The sequence below is a fragment of the Choloepus didactylus genome, chromosome 17 (assembly GCF_015220235.1).
Source record: "Choloepus didactylus isolate mChoDid1 chromosome 17, mChoDid1.pri, whole genome shotgun sequence".
NCBI classification, from domain to species: Eukaryota; Metazoa; Chordata; class Mammalia; order Pilosa; family Megalonychidae; genus Choloepus; species Choloepus didactylus.
The window spans coordinates 5751604-5769753 of record NC_051323.1 but is presented as its reverse complement, the minus strand read 5'-3'; the positions used below and the strand labels follow the sequence as shown (position 1 = coordinate 5769753).

At 38.9% G+C, this 18150-nt stretch overlaps 1 protein-coding gene across 8 annotated transcripts in view; it reads right to left on the bottom strand.

The window, feature by feature from the left end:
• Nucleotides 1-17209, bottom strand: part of IMMT (inner membrane mitochondrial protein) — a 35987-nt gene extending 18778 nt beyond the window's left edge. For 2 of the 8 annotated variants that reach the window (XM_037806976.1, XM_037806977.1), the window contains exons 1-6: nucleotides 17058-17209; nucleotides 9349-9422; nucleotides 8301-8490; nucleotides 4322-4433; nucleotides 2428-2565; nucleotides 1967-2062 (exon numbers count right to left, since the gene is read on the bottom strand). In XM_037806976.1, the coding sequence (XP_037662904.1) occupies nucleotides 1967-2062; nucleotides 2428-2565; nucleotides 4322-4433; nucleotides 8301-8490; nucleotides 9349-9422; nucleotides 17058-17102 (655 nt within the window). In that variant the 5' untranslated portion in view covers nucleotides 17103-17209. The remainder of the gene's footprint in view (nucleotides 1-1966; nucleotides 2063-2427; nucleotides 2566-4321; nucleotides 4434-8300; nucleotides 8491-9348; nucleotides 9423-17057) is intronic. The other 6 variants (XM_037806978.1, XM_037806979.1, XM_037806980.1 and 3 more) reach the window with 3 other exon arrangements.
• Between the last annotated feature and the right edge of the window lie 941 nt (nucleotides 17210-18150).

Genomic DNA, 18150 nt, shown 5'->3' with positions numbered 1-18150 from the left:
AGAACAAACAGCTCTCTGTCGAGCAAAATGCTGCCTACTTCACTACCTCCAAAGATATTAACATACTACAGCACAGTACAACAGATTGTGGTCCGTGTGCCTTGTTTAAGACAGGGAAAATACATTTTTAGATATCTAATTTTTTTTTTGAAAATCTGCATGTTTATTTTAGTTCCATCAGAAAAATATTATCTACATACAATTTTGGTCCACTTCTCCTTTATCTCTACTATTTAAACTCTAAGTTTAATTTTACTAAAGTAATAGCTGAATCACATATCTGACATGAGAAATAAATGTTACATCATTAAATTAATAGCATTTAATTAAGTGTGCTCTTTATTATTTCTCAGTTGCAGTAACTCATCTTTCCTACATGTTGTTACCTTTTATTTGTTTGAGTACCTATGTAATGAATGTACATTCCTTCACATTCAGTAATATCAGTGTGCATAAATGTAATTTATAACATCCATCATTGGATTCCTCATCCAATCTTCAATTCATGTTCAATTCCCCCTAGTATATGGTACTTACATAAAACACTTCAGATATTTTAGTCAAACTTACCCTTTCCAACATCAATTATAAAAATTAAGCTGTTAATTTAAAAGTATTAGCTAACCCTTTTCTACAGCAGCTCCTCGGATGAGCAAGTCCCTACATCCTAGTTTTAAACCATCAAAAAACTTAAAACCTAAAATTGAAACTTAAAAAAGAATATACTTCAATGAGCTGGAAACCAGCAACATGTAAAGTACTCCACCCCCAATAAGTTAGAGAAGAAGGACACTGAAGGCTACGTAATAGATTCTAGAGGACAAGTAATAAGCCAATGTGAGCCATTCAGACTCACTCAAGTAACTCATAGTGTACCCATTAAAAGACTTAGGCAACCTTAAGAGTCTCCCCCTGAGTGCCTCTTTGTTGCTCAGATGTGGCCCTCTCTCTCTCTAACTAAGCCACCTTGGCAGGTGATCTCACTGCCCTCCCCGCTATGTGGGACCTGACTCTCGGGTGCAAATCTCCTTGGCAACGCAGGATGACTCCTGGGGATGAATCTGGACCTGGCATCATAGGATTGAGAACATCATCTTGACCAAAAGAGGGATGCGAAATGAAACAAAATAAAGCTTCAGTGGCTGAGAGATTTCAAATGGAGTCGAGAGGTCACTCTAGTGGACATTCTTACGCACTATATAGATAACACTTCTTAGGATTCAATGTATTGGAACAGCTAGAAGTCAATATCTGAAACTACCAAGCTCCAACCCAGTAGCCCTGACTCTTCAAGATGACTATATAACAATGTAGATTAAAGGGATGACAGCGTGATTGTGAAAACCTTGTGGATTGCACTCCCTTTTTCTAGTGTATGGATGGATGAGTAGAAAAATGGGGACAAAAACTAAATGAAAAATAGGGTGGGATGGGGGGGATGATTTGGGTGTTCTTTTTTACTTTTATTTTTTATTCTTTTTCTGATTCTTTCTGGTATAAGGAGAATGTTCAAAAATAGATTGGGGTGATGAATGCACAACTATATGATGGTCTTGTGAACAGTTGTTGATTGTACACCATGGATGATTGTATGGTATGTGAATATATCTCAATAAAACTGAATTTAAAAAAAAAAAAAGGTAACTTGCCAAAACATAAATAATAAACTTCTGTTTCCCAGAATACAAAGAATCTTTAGCACTAACTATAATAAAAACAAATAGAGAAAGTACATACTTTTTTGGAATTTTTACCAACTGTACACTAGGAATGTACCCTGTCACTTGGGTAATGGAAGTTCATATGGAAAAAACACAAATGATAAAATAAAGGTGGTGAACAGAGCTATGCCACTAAAGAAAAAAAGAAACAACTAGCTGATGGGTGAGAAACGTGCTGATGGTTAAAGAAGAGAGCAACTGATAGAGATAATCCCAAGTACTTGAGAAGCCTTTAGTTCACATACACTCAATCTTAACTTGTTCTTGCTTTTCCTGCTGTGCAAGACGAGCTGCAACTTCTTCAGGTGGGCGCTCTCTTATAGAAGATGAAGATGCTTCCTCTTGCAGCAAAAGTAAATAAGAGGAAATCAAAATTCAGCACAAAATTTCAAATAGCTAATAGGGGTATAAAAATACTACTGTTTATACCTGCCAGTTATGTCAACTGAGGACATTTTTATATTAAGAATTCTAAAACCACATCATACTTAATGAGGCCAAAATGAAGAAATAGTGGATCAACTGTTAATCCCCTAGTTTTCAAAGCTTTATTCGGACTCTGAAATTTTAAAAATTTCCCAAGCCAAGTCTGAATAAAGAAGACCCACATAGTGTCCAAGTGTCACCTAGGCATTAAACAATTCCGATAAGCATATCATTTGTAAATACCTTATCATGTATAAAATAGCAAATATAAATACAATACCTGAAGTGGCACGTGTGGGTTTCCCTTCACCAATTTCAGGCTGATCGGTTTTTACAGATTCCTCTTGTTGAACCGCCGGGGCTGGGACTGACAGTGTGTCACCTGATGCAGAAATAATTTGAGCTGCCTCTGTAGGTGCTATAAACATACATTACTTGTTGTATTTATAGTTTCCTGGGTTAACAGAAAAACACACAGGATTCTACTACTACTGCTGCTGCCCACTTCACGCTTGACTCAAACACAAATACATGTACTGCCACTTTCAAACACACAAAATAGACAGGGGCACTGCCCACTGTATTTACAAACTCATGCAAAATAGACAGTAGTTGAGAAAGGACAAGTAAAAGAAGTCATGTCACCATCCATCTGCACTTTAAAAACATCACTAGTTATCCTCAAGCAAGGCTTAGAGTAACAGTGCTAAACAGTACTAAAACTTAACATATGACAAGTGAACATATGATTTATACAGCATGGAAAAATAAGGGAAAAAGATGATGAAGGTAGACAAAAAAAACTAACCAAACACAATTTAAATTGCTTCGAAGAGTGGAAGAGATGAAGAGGAATGAGAGGGATTAGAATGACAGTTTTAAACACAAAGAAGAGAAATTCACAGTGAAGACCGTTAGCGAAGAACAGAGCTCAATTGTAAATTATTTCACAGATGTATTTTTAAAGAAAGGAAGGCTTGAAAAGAATCAAGAGCATGCAAATTATAAGTTTGAAAGAAGAAGAAAATGATAATAATTCTAGTGGTAGAATACCAAAGAAGAAAGCAATGAAGTGAAGAAAAAAAATTTTCAATAAATTGAAAGCCCCAGTGGAGAGCTGGATTATCACAAAGCCCATCACTGGTCTCCCTGCTTCTGCCTTTGGTCCCCTATTGTCTATCCTCCACAAGAGCCTGAGTTGTCCTATTAAAACAAAAGTCAGATATCAATCCCCTGGCTCACAACCCTCCAACGCCTCCCCATCTCACTCAAAATATGAACCCAAATTCTTGCAATGGCCTCCCACGACTGCCACCCTAGGCTTTCTGCTCCTGTTCTCCCCTGCTCAGCTCCAGCCTCCTCTGCTTCTTGTCTGAACCTGTCAAGCCTTTGCTCCAGCTACTCCTTCTGCCTGGGATGCTCAGCCCACCAGCCTTTTCCATGGCTTACTCCCTCGTCTTTGCTCAAACGGCTTTCCTCAGCCACTCCATTTAAAACCACAATATTCCCTCCCATACTTATCACTGTCTGACATCCTACATGTTTTCCTTGTTTATTTATAAATGACCTCTGTCCCCTCATCCCACCAGGGAGTATTAGCAGAGAATATTGTTTTACTACTCTTCCTTTGCTATATCCCTAGAGGCCTAGAAGAATGCCAGGCACACAGTAGACACTCAGTGAATATTTGCTGAAAGAGAGAGAGTAATTTAATCATCAAGAAAGGAAACAGTAAGGAGACACTTAAGAAGTTCAAATGTACTTTGAATAAGTTAGAGCTAACTAAGTGCTGTGCTGGTGGTTACTCAAAAGTCAGGAAGGTAAAAAAATATCTGAAGGGACTTGAGGAGAGAAAAGGAGAAAGAATTGGTGAAGAGGTAGGAAAAAGAGATAGGAAAGAGGATGATGCTTAAAATCCAGAGGAGGAAAAAGGCTAGGAGCAAGGAAAAAAGGTAGAAAGGAAAAATAAACAGTCTGCTGCAGGTAAGACGCTTCTTGCCACTCTCCCCACTCGACAGGTGTTCGATAAAGCCCAGTCCTATCTGCCACTCGACCCCTAAGATGCCAGGTGGGGGGAATCCTAAAGGGAAGGGACCAGAGTCTCTAGACTGGTGGGTACAATTACAGTCAAACAATTCATCTAATTTTAAAAGAATGGTTCTAAACATAGGTACCTGTTGTTGAAGCTGGAGTGTCTTCCTTTTGTTTTTGGAGTTGTGAGACAGGCTGTTTAGACTCTTTCATTACTTCTGATACACTAGAGATTTTTAGTGGACCAGACTGAATCTTGGAAATGAAAAACATTTAACATTTCAGATATAATACTGTTTTGTTTTGTTTTTTAAAAAAAGGTAGCATACAGCAATTTGTAATAATTTAAAAGTCAGTTCGTTCAGGATTTTAACTTAAAGTTATCAATTCTTAACATGTTTTATCAGCCATACTAAGAGAAGCCATCATCACTCAGAAATTGCAGTCCAAAATTTCATTCCAAATGACTAGACCATTTTTTAGTGTAACAAAGGCTTCTCTGAGAGTAACTAATGAAGTACATGATGTATGACCTGCCTTCTAAACCCCATTCCTTTTACATATACAACAATGAGAAAGCTATTTTCATTTCCTTTCTAAATTAAATTATGGTGTCTTCTGAATACATTCAGTTAGAAACAAATATTTCTAGAGGCTCTGAGTAAAAATGAAAACTAGTTTTTTGTTTCTTTAATCTCCAAGATTCATGCAACTGCACACTAAGATAAATAATCCAATTGTGCTTAATGACTTCTTTTCTCTTTCCCAATTACTGGCTGCCTTAAGTTTAAGGCACTATTCGTTAACAGAACAGTCAGAAGACGTGCCAGAGAAAATTACTGATAATAGGAATATTTTTATTTACCATCTCTGTTGTTCCACTTTTTAATCAGAATTTAGCAATGAGACCTAAATGTCCCCAAGATGACTATTTGAACATAACAAAAATGGTTACAAACTTTGCCACTACCAGAAACCAGAAATACATCCATTTCCTTTTTTTAAAGTTTTCTTTACTATTACTTTTTTAAATCATGAGATACATGCTCACCACAACAAGCAAAATAATACCAAGATACATCAATGATTTTTATTTGCCTCTTCACCACTCCTTTCCCTGCTAGCCTTTTCAGGGAGCCAATGCTAACAGCCTGAAATCTATCCTTTCACCCCTGAACATAAGCTCAAATGTATATGCATACATAATTTTTCATTTCTTTAAACAAACCAAGATATGGTCAGATTATACAAATCACTATGCAACTTGCTTTATCATTTAACAATATATCATGAATATTCTTCCAGGTCATGCAATTCTTTTTAGCTGCATGATATCCTAATGTTTCCTGTTTTACTTTGCCACTACAAACAAGAGAGCAATAATCATCCTTGTCCATACAACTGGAAAGTACCAGAGTGTAATTTCTGTAGGACAGTTTCCCAGAAAAGAGACTGCTGGATCAAAGGAGTTATATATTTTTAACAGATGACTTTCCCATAAGGTTCTAGCAAATTCACACTCTCACAATGTGTGTGCATGCATATACCTACACATACGCACATATACCTATCTATCTCCGCGATCTATTTCCAGACTCAGGTGTTCTGTTCCTCTGATTTGTATGAGTGTGCCAACACCTGTCTTATTAAAGTAGGATTATAACTTTAATCCTGGAAATGCAAGTGTCCTCTGACCCCCACCCAAACCCCAACCACACTTTTTCAAAATGTTCTTGGCTACTCTTGTATATCATTTATTCTTCCAAGTGAACTTTAAAGCCATCTGGTTTCTCACTTCACTCCCTCCAGAAAAAAATCCATTTGAATTCTTACTACATTAGAGTATATGCATGTGTGTATCATAAAAATGCCATTTCCCCCAAATATATGAATACATATTTCTCTCAAAGGCATTTTCACGATATTAAGTCCCATCCAGGAAAATAATATTTATCTCCATTTAGGCAGATCTTATTCCATGTCTATCAAAAAGACGTTAGGTTGTCTTCTCTCAACATTGTCTACACCTAAATAACAGTGTTGACATTAAATGTATTACCAAGATATAAAATCCGTAAGTTTTACTGAAAGCAACAAGTTGATAACAATGCACAGCAGTAGAGAGTGCTGAGTGAACAGTAAAAAAAACAAATATTGCTATTGTAATTCAGAGGCAAGAAAGATAGCTTGGGTCTGTGCAGTGAAGGAAGAAGGCCTTAAAGAAAAACATCTATGGACAGAAGAAAGAACTCATTCTGGGTAGAAAACCGCCACGGAGAAAGCTGTACAAAATGGAAGGGATCTTTGTTTAGTTCTTTCCTTTGTGCCTGATATGAAATCATCATGCAAAAGACACTTAGTCGATAAATAAATGAATGGAGAGCACAAGGCATGTCTGGAAGGGCAACTGGCATGAAGCTAATGAGAGTTTATGTGAAGGACCACTCAGAGATAAGGCTGGGCAGATAAGTAAGACCCATACTGCCACGGGTTTTGAATGCCAACTTAAGAATCAGCAAAGAACACAAATTACAGAAATAAAGGAATGTAATGGACAGTTCCTAGGCTGACATTTAACCATTCTTGGTTTCATTTTCATTATTCAGTACATGAAACAATCTCTGAGGTCTCTCCGGTTTTCACCTTCTGTGGGTTTCTCTCTCTTAAACAACAAGACAGTTTTGAGCATTTCTGGCACGTGCTATCATGAAAATATGGAAGTACAGTAGTGCTTACTTTACAAAATTCTCTGGTGCTGCTATTAGGCTGTTACAGAATATAAGAGGAGAGATCTGGAGGGCACACTGAGAGGAGGATGGAAAAGGCTCTGTATGGGGGGACAGCAACAGGTCTCGTTCCGAAGCTAATTCTGATACGAAATGATAAAGGTCAGAATAGGAGTGGCTATAGTTGTAATGCAAGAAAAAGGGCAAAAATGCAAGATTAAACAAGATATGATAGCTAACAAAAGATGGGCAACTGTGGAGATGAATCAAAGAATTCTAACCCAGCTACCTGAGAGCCTGAACAATCTACTTTAAGGCAAAAAAGCAAGTCAGGAAGAGCGATGCTTCTGAGGTGGGGTAGGATGGGCTGACCTATCCAAGGGGAAAGGTGAAGGAGGACAGCTACACTGGAGTGACGAAGGGCCAAAGCTAGCAACAGAGATCAAGGAATTGTCGACAAAGAATGACACTGCAAGTCACGACAAGCAAGTGAAGGACATGGCAAGTTGCTCTCAAGTTTTCAGCCTGACTCTATGCTCCTAGAGCTGCGTCCAGCTATTTCTCCTTAATTATGTAGCTTAACACAGACTCGGGATTTTAGAAGGAATCCCAGGATTGTGCTTCTCAAATACTGCAGCCGCAAAACTGTCTTCCTCATCTGACATCTATTTTAAGGTTCTTAACCTAAGATACTGGACACCAGATACTAGAGAACAGAAGTCTACCCTGTTTCTAAGAAAGAGTGATCAGTTATGTCCAGTCTCACAACATAAAAAAATACCCAATACCAACTCAGCCAAATATCTGTGCTCTCCTTTGTAAATTTTTTTTTCAGGCAACTGCGTTTGAATGAAAAAATATTTAAGACTAAAGAAAAAACAAAATTAAAGACTTGTGGGGGAATAAAGGCGAGCCTCTAAAGAATATGTGCAAAGTTGGTAACGAAGAAACTCCCATCAACGTATCAGCATGTAGGCCAAAATTCTACAACTGTTTCATGGTCTTAAAGGAGCCATTGTTAACTGTAACATGTGGGCGCTGTGTCAGAACTGTTCTACATTTATGGTTTTAGTGCTCTAAGTCAGAGTGGGGTAGCTTAGAGGTGTGACCTGACCATGGAACCCTCAGGCCACGGGGCAGCCAGGGTCACCTCCACCCGAGCAGCCGCCTCCATTTACTCTCACGCGTACCACAATTATTTTCCATGTAGCACGTCCACACGGAACAAAAAATCCACTTGTACAGATCAATATGAGTTCAATTTAAAGAGAACTGAGAAAAATACATCTGGCAAGTTCTACTGAATTGTATGTGCAAAATATGTTTTAGACGAGAAAAAAACTTGCTATTAAAATTATTCTGTGTGAGAAAGTGAAATATTGTTTAAAACTCTTACCGGCTTCTTTGGCAGTGGAATATTATAAGGTGCAGAACCAAGAACCATCTCAAAGACTTTATCTGAGTAAGGTATGGTTTTCTCTACACTTTCCCGGAAATGGGAATCCCATTTGGCATACAGGATAGTGCCACCAATACCTCCACCAACAAACAAAAGGCCTGCTCCAGCAATTTTGCCAGCAGTCAACCTAAGTGAAAGAAACAGGAAACATATTTCTATTTCTTGGCTTTCCTAAATCTACCCTTCCCAGGAACAACCTTAGTCTTACACTAACACTGCTTCTTTACCATCTGATTTTACAGACTGCAGCAGCCGGTTTTGTCCCCACAGTTGAACATCACCTTTCCCTACTTGTTCTTAACATGTCTGCATTAGAAAACAGCAAAATTTATTTATGGATAACTAAAATTTTTTTAAAAATGGTACTATCTAAGATAGAAAGAATGAAGCAATCTATCCTTTGATACTTAAAACTCAAGATGTTCACAATCATGAGATTCCCCTTGAACACAAAGAGAACTATCACTAACTTTCAAAGCCCCTCTCCCTTAAGTAAATATTTATAAAAATATAAAATAAACCCTTTACAAAAACAAGATAATAAAATCGCAAATAGAACATATATTTTTTTTAAGATACATTATGCTGAAATCTGGATGTATATCTATTTGCCACAGAATGAAAACTAGCATGGGTGATGCCATTCATCACCTTGGATGTCATTCAATTACCAAAGAAACAAAAGGAGCTTCACAACAAATTTTCACCTACAAATAAATAATGCTCTAGAAGGTACCCCAAAGATATTACAGCAAAGCTTCATTATATGGACCCATTAAAAAAGAGGTTTTAAGCAGCTATTCCCTTACTACCACACACACACACACACACACACACACACACACACACACACACACCCACCCACCCAGCACACCTAAAAGCCTTGTTACAAGGAGATGTACTACATACCCAGACACACACCCACCCACACACACACACACCCAGCACACCTAAAAGCCTTGTTACAAGGAGATATACTACATACCCAGAACTGCCTGAAGTAGAATATCTACGGCATGGTCGCAAGGGACGGAGAACCAACTTCCCACAGAGACAACTCTAAAGAAGGAGAAAAACATCACCATCAATATACTTAAAGGAATCTGGGAAACTTTGGGGGTTGGTAACTCAGAAATTACACTGTTAATACAAATATTTTCATTCAACAAAAAATTACTTTCAGAAATTAATTTACTGTGAAATACTTATACTCTTAAAAATATAGACAGTACGCTGCTTCCTGAACCCCAAGCCTCCAGGAAGTAAAAAACATCTATTTTTACTTTGTAAACTTAATTCAGACATCTGAAAAATCACCACAGTCTAACACAAAACATTTCATTAATGGATACATACAAATTCACTTGGGGGAGACTTAACTTTGGCTTAATTTATCCATAAAACCAAGTTTCCCATCTCTAAGCTAACCACGTAGCTGGTCAATTCTTAGAAGGGCTCATCTAATACAAGTTAATTCTTGGTTTATTCTAATGTATCATTAAACTAAAAGCCAACAGTGTTGTAAAGAAAAAATTTTAAACTAACACTGTAAATGCTCAAGTATTCTTATTGCCATATAACTGGCCTATCTTTGCACAAAAGCAAATGACCCGGGAAATGCTTTGACATTTGTTTTAATCAAAGTAAAGCACCTAAAACCAAATGTTTCTTAACATTTTGTGGATCCCCTAAAGCAAATAAATAAGCACCTAAATACTACCAGGGGAAGGTGGGTACGTTTTGTTTTGTTTTGTTTTTAAGTTACTTGCTTTTAATTTATAGCCTTACCCGTTTGTTGCTCTAGTTCATGCCTAACTGATCACCAGATCTCACCACTCTTCCTTCTTTCCCTAGTTGTCCACCCATATTTTTGTTATTTTTTATTGTGGCAAAATATACACGACATAGTCTTTGCCATTTTAACCATTTTTAAGTATACAATTCAGTGGCATTAATGACACTCAAAAGGTTTCACAACCACCATTATCTATTTCAAAAATTTTTCATCAGCCCAAACAGCAACTCTGTACCCATTAAGCAACAATCTCCCCCCTTACTCCCACTCCTTGGTAACCTGTAATCTATTTTATTTTATTTTATTTTATTTATTTTATTTTATGTGGTATATTATATCTAACATAAAAATCTACCATTTTAAACATTTTAAACATACAAATCAATTGCATTAAGTAAATTCACAGTGTTGTGCAACCATCACCACTACATATTTCTAGAACTTCCCATCACCCCAAACAGAAACTCTGTGCCCATTAAGCAGTAATTCCCCATTTTGTTCCCCACCCCCAGCTCCTGGTAACCTCTAATCTAGTTTGCATTCTTCATTGTAAGTGAAATCATACAATATTTATGTTTTTGTATACGACTTTTTTACTTAACATAATGTTTTGAAGGTTCATTCATGCTGTAGCATGTATTTTCAGTTAATTTCTATATGGCATAAGATCCAACTTCATTCTTTTGCATGTGGATATCCAGTTTTCCCAGCACCGTTTGTTGAAGAGATTGTCTCTTCAACACTGAATGGTCTTGGCACTTTTGTTGAAAATCAATTGTGTATACATATGTGATATATTTCTTGACTTTCAATTCTATTCCATTGATCTTTATATCTATCTGTATAACAGTAACACACTGTTTTGATTACTGTAGATTTGTAATACATTTTGAAATTGGGAAAGTACTCCAACTTTGTTCTTTTTCAAGACTGTTTTGGCTATTCAGGGTCTCTTGCAATTCCATGTGAATTTTAGGATCAGATTTTTTAGATTTCTGTAAAAGAGGATACTGGGATTTTGATAGGAATTGCACTGAATCTGTATATCAACTTGGACAGTATTGCCATCTTGACAATACTAAGTCTTTTAATCCATGAACACCAGATGTCTTTCCATTCACTTTGGTCATCTTTAATATTTTGTGTGTTAAAGAAGGACATTTAGTTTAGATAGAGATAATATAGTTTGGTAATTAAGAGCACCTAAGGCAAAAACACCTGGTTTCAAATCCTGACTGCCCCTTACTATTAAGTGATCTTGGGCAAATTACTTAACCTCTTTGTACCTCATTCTTCCTCAACTGTAAAAATAAGGAAGATGATAATACCTGCCCCATAAGGATTAAATTAGAGAATGTAAAATCCTTAAAACAGGAACATACAAATAATAAGTACTCAATAAAGATCAGCTATTAGATACTTCTTAATTCTAGAATTCTTTTTTATTAATAATGTCCTATCAGGTAGAAAGGACAACACTGTTTACAAAGTCATTTGCCTTGATTTATAACTTTGTATAAAATGTTACAAGGTTAGCATTTGCTACTCCTAACCTGCAAAAAAACATGATTAAAACAAAACCAAACAAATTCCCAAAAAGCAAGATAAAACATAAAATTCCCAAATACTGCTTTTCAACAGACCATCTATTCCTTAGCTCTAACAAACTAAAGTGAACACAAATAAAGAAAACACCATCCAGCATTACAATCTGAAAACAGAGACTGTAATAAAAATCCCCTCAAATGAACCCTCTCTGGGACTTCCAGGTTTCCCCTTTAGACCTTGCTGGCTGCTATAATTGGCAACGTTTTAGTGGGTTTTGTCCTAACAATTAATTCCTCCTACACCAACCAAAGGCACCCAGAAGTTAATAGCCAGTTCTACATGTGAAATACAGATTAACATACAATAATTTTCTAAAGTTAACTTAAAATATTTTATAAGAACCATGCATAAGATTAAAAAATACTTCCAAAGAAAATCTAGTAAGTTTGGCATTGTAGCAGCATTATCTCTCAGTTTAAACACACTTTATATCCTCAGTTATGACATGGAAATGGCATATATTAATCACTATGGTAAAAGCAGGAACATACTTCTTTGGTTTTCCCTGCATACATGTGTAATTATATTATAAATTCTCATTCATACAAATAGGTTTTAATGTAAAATGCATTTCAAAATGGTTTAAAGATTTAGGCTGTATACATGTTTCCACAATTGGAAAAAAAAAAAAAAAAGACAGTCTAAATAGATAATGACAATTAAATGCCAAGGATGATCCTGGATGGGATCTGAGGATGGAGGCGAGGAGGCTCAAAGGGACACAGTTGGGACATAAGGAAAAAAAAGGAAATACAGAATGTAAGCTTTGTATCAATGTTGAATTTCTTGACCTTCCTAGCTGCGCTTAATGGGATTGCATAAAAGAATGTTCTTGTTCATGGGAAATGTATATGTGAATTATAGTGTTTATTCAAGGATGTGTGCAGCTTGCTCTCATATGTTCAGAAAACAGAGCAATAGGTGATGGATGATAGACAGAGAGGGAAAGAAAGAAATGGTGCTGTGACAGGATGTTAAAGTTGGTGGATCCAGGTATTGGGGGAGGGGGGTCGGGGTATGCTGGAGTTCTGCGTATGGGGTTAGTACTGTTTCTGCAACTGTTTCAGTAAGTTTGAATTTATTTCAAAATAAAATTTAAAAAAAAATGGTTTAAGTCACTGGTCTAAAGAAATGAAAATGAGGATAATAAAAAGGATTCCAGCATGGCTAGGAGCAGTCCCACAGCAGGCTGCATGCCACTCTGGATGGTCTACTGAACCGACTTTGCAGCATGTGTGCTTGGCTGCTTATCTCTCTTCTTGAATAACATACTGTTTTTAACCTTAACAGAAAAAAGAATTCTAGAAGATGATAGCTACGATTGTCCACACACACACAAATTCAATTCTAAACTAACCCTGCTAAACAACTTTGTCTCCGTTAAAGGAGCTGGCTTGGTTAACTCTCAAGAACAACAACGTGTCTTTCTCTTCTTTTAATCTATAAACTGATAAAGACTACTACACAGGCAGATGATCAGTCCCAAGTCTATAGTCTGGGGAGGTTAAGCTAGACTGAAAGCCCAGGTCCTCCAAATCCAAAGTCTCTAATACTAAAGTAAAGCCCACCTCAAAAATAAACTGAAGAAGCCTCAGGTAAAATGTTCTGAAGCACTTTCTGGAAAAGAGAACACGAAAGAGAACACCTCACTCCCGCTGAATACCCGCATATGAGGCTCTGCAGGGAATGCAAGGATGCTGAGCCCAGACAAAGAATAAGGTAGATACCACGAGAATTTCCAAAGCCATGGCATTCAAAAGGAGGTCACATCCACTTACAGAGATTAAGAAAAATTCATGGAACACATTCATTCTTTCGTTCAAGCATGCCACAAGAATTCACTGAGCACCTACTTGGAGTCAGGTACTATTCCAGGTATTGGAAATACAGCAGTGAACGAGATGGATATAGTCCCTTTGGGGAGCTGACAATTTAATGGGAGAAACACAACAAATACACATAATGTCAGGTAGTGGTAAGAGCTACAAAGTAAAAGAAAGTAGGGTAAGGATAGAGTGATACCAGAAGGAGGGAGCGGTCACAAGTCTGTTTTAGAAATAACGGTAGGGTAAGCCTCTCTGAGGACAAGGGGATAGTTGAGAAAATACCTGAATGAAGAGAGTAAGCTAAGCAAAGATGTGTGGGAAGATTTCCAGCAAAAGAAACAACAAATGAAAAGGTAATTAGGCATGTGCTGGAGATATCAATAGTACAGAGTGAGATGGAATAGAAAAATAAGATATGCAAGGAGCCAGATCATGAAGGGGCTGGTGGCTGTGGTACGGCATTTAGAAAAATAAGATATGCAAGGAGCCAGATCATGAAGGTGCTGGTGGCTGTGGCATCTGTATGCTTTTTAAAAGCCTTTACTAACCATTAGGTAATAAACTGACTTTAGAAAGCAAGATAAAAAGCAGGAAGACATTTAAAAAGACAGAGTTTGATAGGATGGAAAGGATTCTGACAAGTGAAATATTCTGGATAAAGTTGGCAAATTAAAACAATTCAGAAATCTGAGTATAAAACTCAAAAGAGAAACAGAGTCATCTGATCAGGGATTAAAGCTCTGAGAGTTGATGTATTTCCAAATACGAGAGTATACAAAGAGAAGCAATACCTTGGACATATGTTTAAAGGTACAAGGAAGAAGCAGATTTGGTAAAGGAAACAAAGAGAAAAGAGATGAAAGTTAAAACAGGACCCAAAATAATTGTGTGAGAGAAGCCATGAGTTTCACAAAGCAACAATACCAAATGCTATAGAATGATTGAGGTGATGGTGAGATAAACCAATGCATTTTACAAGTTAACAATTTGAGGAAGAAGTATAGGTTAAGAGCTAGAAAAGGATTCATTTTTAAGCATAAAGTTTTAATCACTTTTCATCTAATCTCCTAATTGAGATTCCAATAAGCGGAAAATATTCTGATAAAATTAAGGAAAGGAAAACGTAATTTTGGAGTTTAGTGCAGAAAGGCCAGATCAGTGACAACCAAGATGTAAAATGAGAGCAAAATGAGGAAGAGTGTGCCATGAAAGGAGGACTCCAAAGACAAATTTCAACAGTCCTGCCCTGAAAAACAGCTCTGCTTCCTCTATGCTTCCAGCCCCATATGCTGGTTTGAATCTGTTACATACCCCAGAAAAGACATGATCTTTTAATCCAGTCTTGTGGGGGCAGACCTATTGTGGGTGGGATCTTTTGATTAGGTTGTTTCCATGGAAATGTGACCCACCCAATTGTGGGTGGGAACTTTTGATTATATTATTTCCATGGAGATGTGATCCTGCCCATTCAAGGTGGGTCTTAGTTTACTGGAGTTCTTAGGAGAGCTCAAGGAGAGACAGCTCAGAGCCGACACAGAGCCAGACACTTGGAGATGCAGACAGAAAGACATTTGGAGATACTAAACTAGAAGTAGAAGCCCAGAGTTTGCCCCAGAGAAGCTAACTGAGAATCCACAGATGCTTAAAGAGAAGGCCACTAGAATCAGAAGCTGAAAGCAACACAACCCAGGAGCAAAGGACAAGCGGACACCATCCAACGCCTTCCCAGCTGACACAGGCATTCCAGATGCCACCAGCCTTTCTTCAGTGAAGGTATCCGCTTGCTGATGCCTTAGTTTGGACACCTTTATGGCCTTAGAATTGTAAATTTGTAACCTAATAAATCCCCTTTATAAAAGCCAATCCATTTCTGGTATATTACATTCTGGCAGCATTAGCAAACCGAAACACCCCACCTGAGCCCTGTGTTAGGCAGAATTCTACAAAGGTTCCCCTGATCTCTCTCCCCTGCTGTTAGGTTCATAACTAGGGTTATACGGCAAACAAAAGGATTTTTCAGATGCAATTCAGGTTAGTAATCAACCGATTTTAAGTTAGTCAACTGGGAGGTTATCCAAGTGGGCCTGGACTAATCACATAAGCTCTTTAAATTAGGGACTGGAGTAAGAAACAGGAAAAGAGAGATTCTGAAGTCAGCTAGATAAATTACTGTTGGCTGGAAGAAAGCAAACATCCGTGTTATGAACTGCCTATGGGAGCCTCAAAGCAAGGAATTGTCCGCAGCCTCTAGGACCTGAAAGCAGTCTTTGGCAACAGTAGCAGGGAAATAGGATTCAATTTTACAGCTGCAAGGAACTGAATATTGCCAACAAATATCATGATCTTGGAAAAGGATACTGAGCTCCAAATGAGAAACACACCACAGCCAACACTTTGCAGCCCTGTATAACTGTGAGCAGAGAACCCAGCTCATTCATATCCAAGTTTCTAATGGACAGAAACTTGAAGTTACTAAATGGGTGTTGTTTTGAGCTTTTAATTTGTTAGGTAGCATTTGAAAATCAAAACAGGACCCACTTTCCTACAGAAGAGGCTGCTTCTCTTTTCTGTATGACAAATGGAGAAACAAACATGGGGGGGAACAAAAACAAAAACAAAGCTTGACTTTTATGACCTCTATCTCAATATGCCTAGAGATTTTGCTCAATACTGAACACATTCCACTAAACTACCAATTTGCTGTACATTCTGAGCAATGGAAATGGCCCTACTTTTTAAAAAACTTTTAATGCAAGGATCTTACTTTGATGACTCATGCAAAACTTAAAGTGTCCAGGTTCCTTGAATGTCAGCCAAAGTTGTGCCAGCACCTGGAGACACAGACCTCAGGCTAATCTCAGAAATGAATACAAGGTCATGACTCCTGTACCTCCTCAACTAGCAGGGGTTTGAGCTTCAAAAGCCAGACTCTTTCAACTCTGTTTAGGGTAAGAAAAGCTCCGAGGTATTCTCCGCTGGGAAAGAAAGGCAGTCCTTTCCGTGTATCTACAACCTTGACCCCCGGCAGGGGAGACACCTGCTCATTAAGGAGGCCACTGGGCTGGACGACCGCAAGTGCTGCTGGGAACAGTAGTTCTCCCCCTCGACCTTCACCCACTAGCTGCGCGCGTCCAACCGGCGACTGGGCGCCGGCGGCCGAGATTGGGCCCGGACCGGGACAGCGCGGTGCTGATTGGACGGCACGACCCGAAGCCCCACCTCGCCCTGCGCCCGCCTCCCCGCCACTTTCTTCTCTCCGCACCCCACCCGGCTTCAACGATAACCGTCTGGTCACGCCAATCGGGGGGCTTCTCTGCCACACCTGCCCGCCTGGAACGCTCGCCAGGAAGGCGACCCTGAGACGCGCCTCTGTGCTGGTGCCTTCGCAGCGCCAAAGCCTCCCCATTCTGTTAGTGGTCCCGAGTCAGCCGCCTGCCGCTCTCTCTCCCGGCGTCCCGCGCTCACCTGGGCGGCGGCGGACACGCCAGACAACTGACAGGCCCGCAGCATCTCGTCGGCTGGGTGGACAGCGCAGCTGGTGTACCAGCCAGTTACCGCGGCGGCGCGCCTAGGAGAAGGCGTGCGTGCGGGACGGCGTGCGTGCGTGCGTGCGTGCGTCCGGCGGCCTCTCCGCCCCGGAAGGCCGAGCAAGGCCCCTGCGCACGCGCATTCCTTTGCCCCACCCCCGCCTTAGAGACTGGGCGGACTCCGGAAGCCGTGCGGTAGAAGGCTCTTCGTGTCCCGGAAGCTTGGTGTCGAGAGGCGGGAAGGGCGACTTCTGCTTCCGGGTTGCGTCGGGCTCCTGATTTGTAGCAACTCGCTAAAAACCTACGGGTTGGACTCTTGGGAGGATTAAAGCGAGGAAACGTAACGCAACCTTCTTTGACTGCTAGATATTTCGTAGAAACGAATCGGTTTGGGCAAAGTTACGTAAACAATGGAGTCTCGGTTTGCGCATCTGTTTCGTTTGGCAGCCCTGCAGGGAGTCATCCTAATTGCAGGAGATGGGTGAACTGGATGGACCGTTGTGCAGAAATTGTACTTCACGTATCTAATAAGTGGCAGGGCGGGGATAGGAACCCAGTTTCTTTGGGCTCCTCAGGCTTCTACTCCTTCCAGATTGAGCCTCTCACTGCTTTCTCCATCAAGTTTTTATTTTAGAAAGGTGATTTTGGCCGAGTGTGTGGAATAGGTTAGAAGATAAGGAGGTCAGTGCAAAAGCACTTTTGTGCAAAGTATGCTACTGAGTCTATAATCAAGATACAACGTTAAAGATTGAACATGGCATTCAGTACTATTACTATTAATCTTGTTACCAGAGCATCATAGAAACTAACTTATTTGATAAATATCTTTGGTTTATCTAATAAATATCCTCTGTTGTGTATGCAAAACCCTTTCAAGTCTTAACTAGGTAATTTATCGCATGTTATCCTCCCTGGAGGTAGACAGCAGTACCACTCCCTTTTGTAAAATGGAAAAACGGATTTTAAAATTATCTAAAATAAATTTTATTTGATTTCAAAATTAAAAAATAAATGAAATTATCAAAAATCAA